Below are 474 nucleotides of genomic sequence, written 5' to 3' on the forward strand. Positions count from 1 at the left end.
CAGGCTGCCCAGGGAGGCTGTGGAGTCTCCATCCCTGGAGACCTTCCAGCCCCTCCTGGGTGTGTTCCTGTAGGCCCTGCTCTAGGGGATCCTGCTCTAGCAGAGCTCCCTTCCAACCCCCACCACTCATTCTGTGATTCTCCCTCCCCCAGGTTGTTTACTACACAGAGATGCACAAGATCTTTGGGGACCTGACGGCGCAGATCGACCGGCCCGGCCTGAGCGACGAGCAGCGGGAGAGGGAGAACGATGCCAAGCTGAGTGAGCTGAGGGCCTTGTCCATCGTGGCTGATGACTGAGCACCATCCTGATGACAGGGAAAAGGGGCTGGGGAACCCCCAGGCTTGCTCCCCACTTTCTCCCCTTCCACTCAGGGGGGACTTGAGCTCCCCCTGCCACCTGTGGATCGAGGACTTGAGCTCCCTTTGCCCCTGTGGCTCTGCCTGCCTGCCAGGAGAAATTATTGTCAGGGTG

At 61.0% G+C, this 474-nt stretch overlaps 1 protein-coding gene across 1 annotated transcript in view; it reads left to right on the forward strand.

Moving 5' to 3' along the window:
* The window catches only part of BIN3 (bridging integrator 3), a 36,396-nt gene extending 36,097 nt beyond the window's left edge, over nt 1-299 (forward strand). Inside the window, exon 9 of the mRNA XM_009999789.1 lies at nt 153-299. Coding sequence (XP_009998091.1) covers nt 153-299 — 147 coding nt within the window. The remainder of the gene's footprint in view (nt 1-152) is intronic.
* Nucleotides 300-474: the final 175 nt, after the last annotated feature.

Source organism: Chaetura pelagica, unplaced genomic scaffold, assembly GCF_000747805.2.
Source record: "Chaetura pelagica isolate M959 unplaced genomic scaffold, ChaPel_1.0 scaffold1126, whole genome shotgun sequence".
NCBI classification, from domain to species: domain Eukaryota; kingdom Metazoa; phylum Chordata; class Aves; order Apodiformes; family Apodidae; genus Chaetura; species Chaetura pelagica.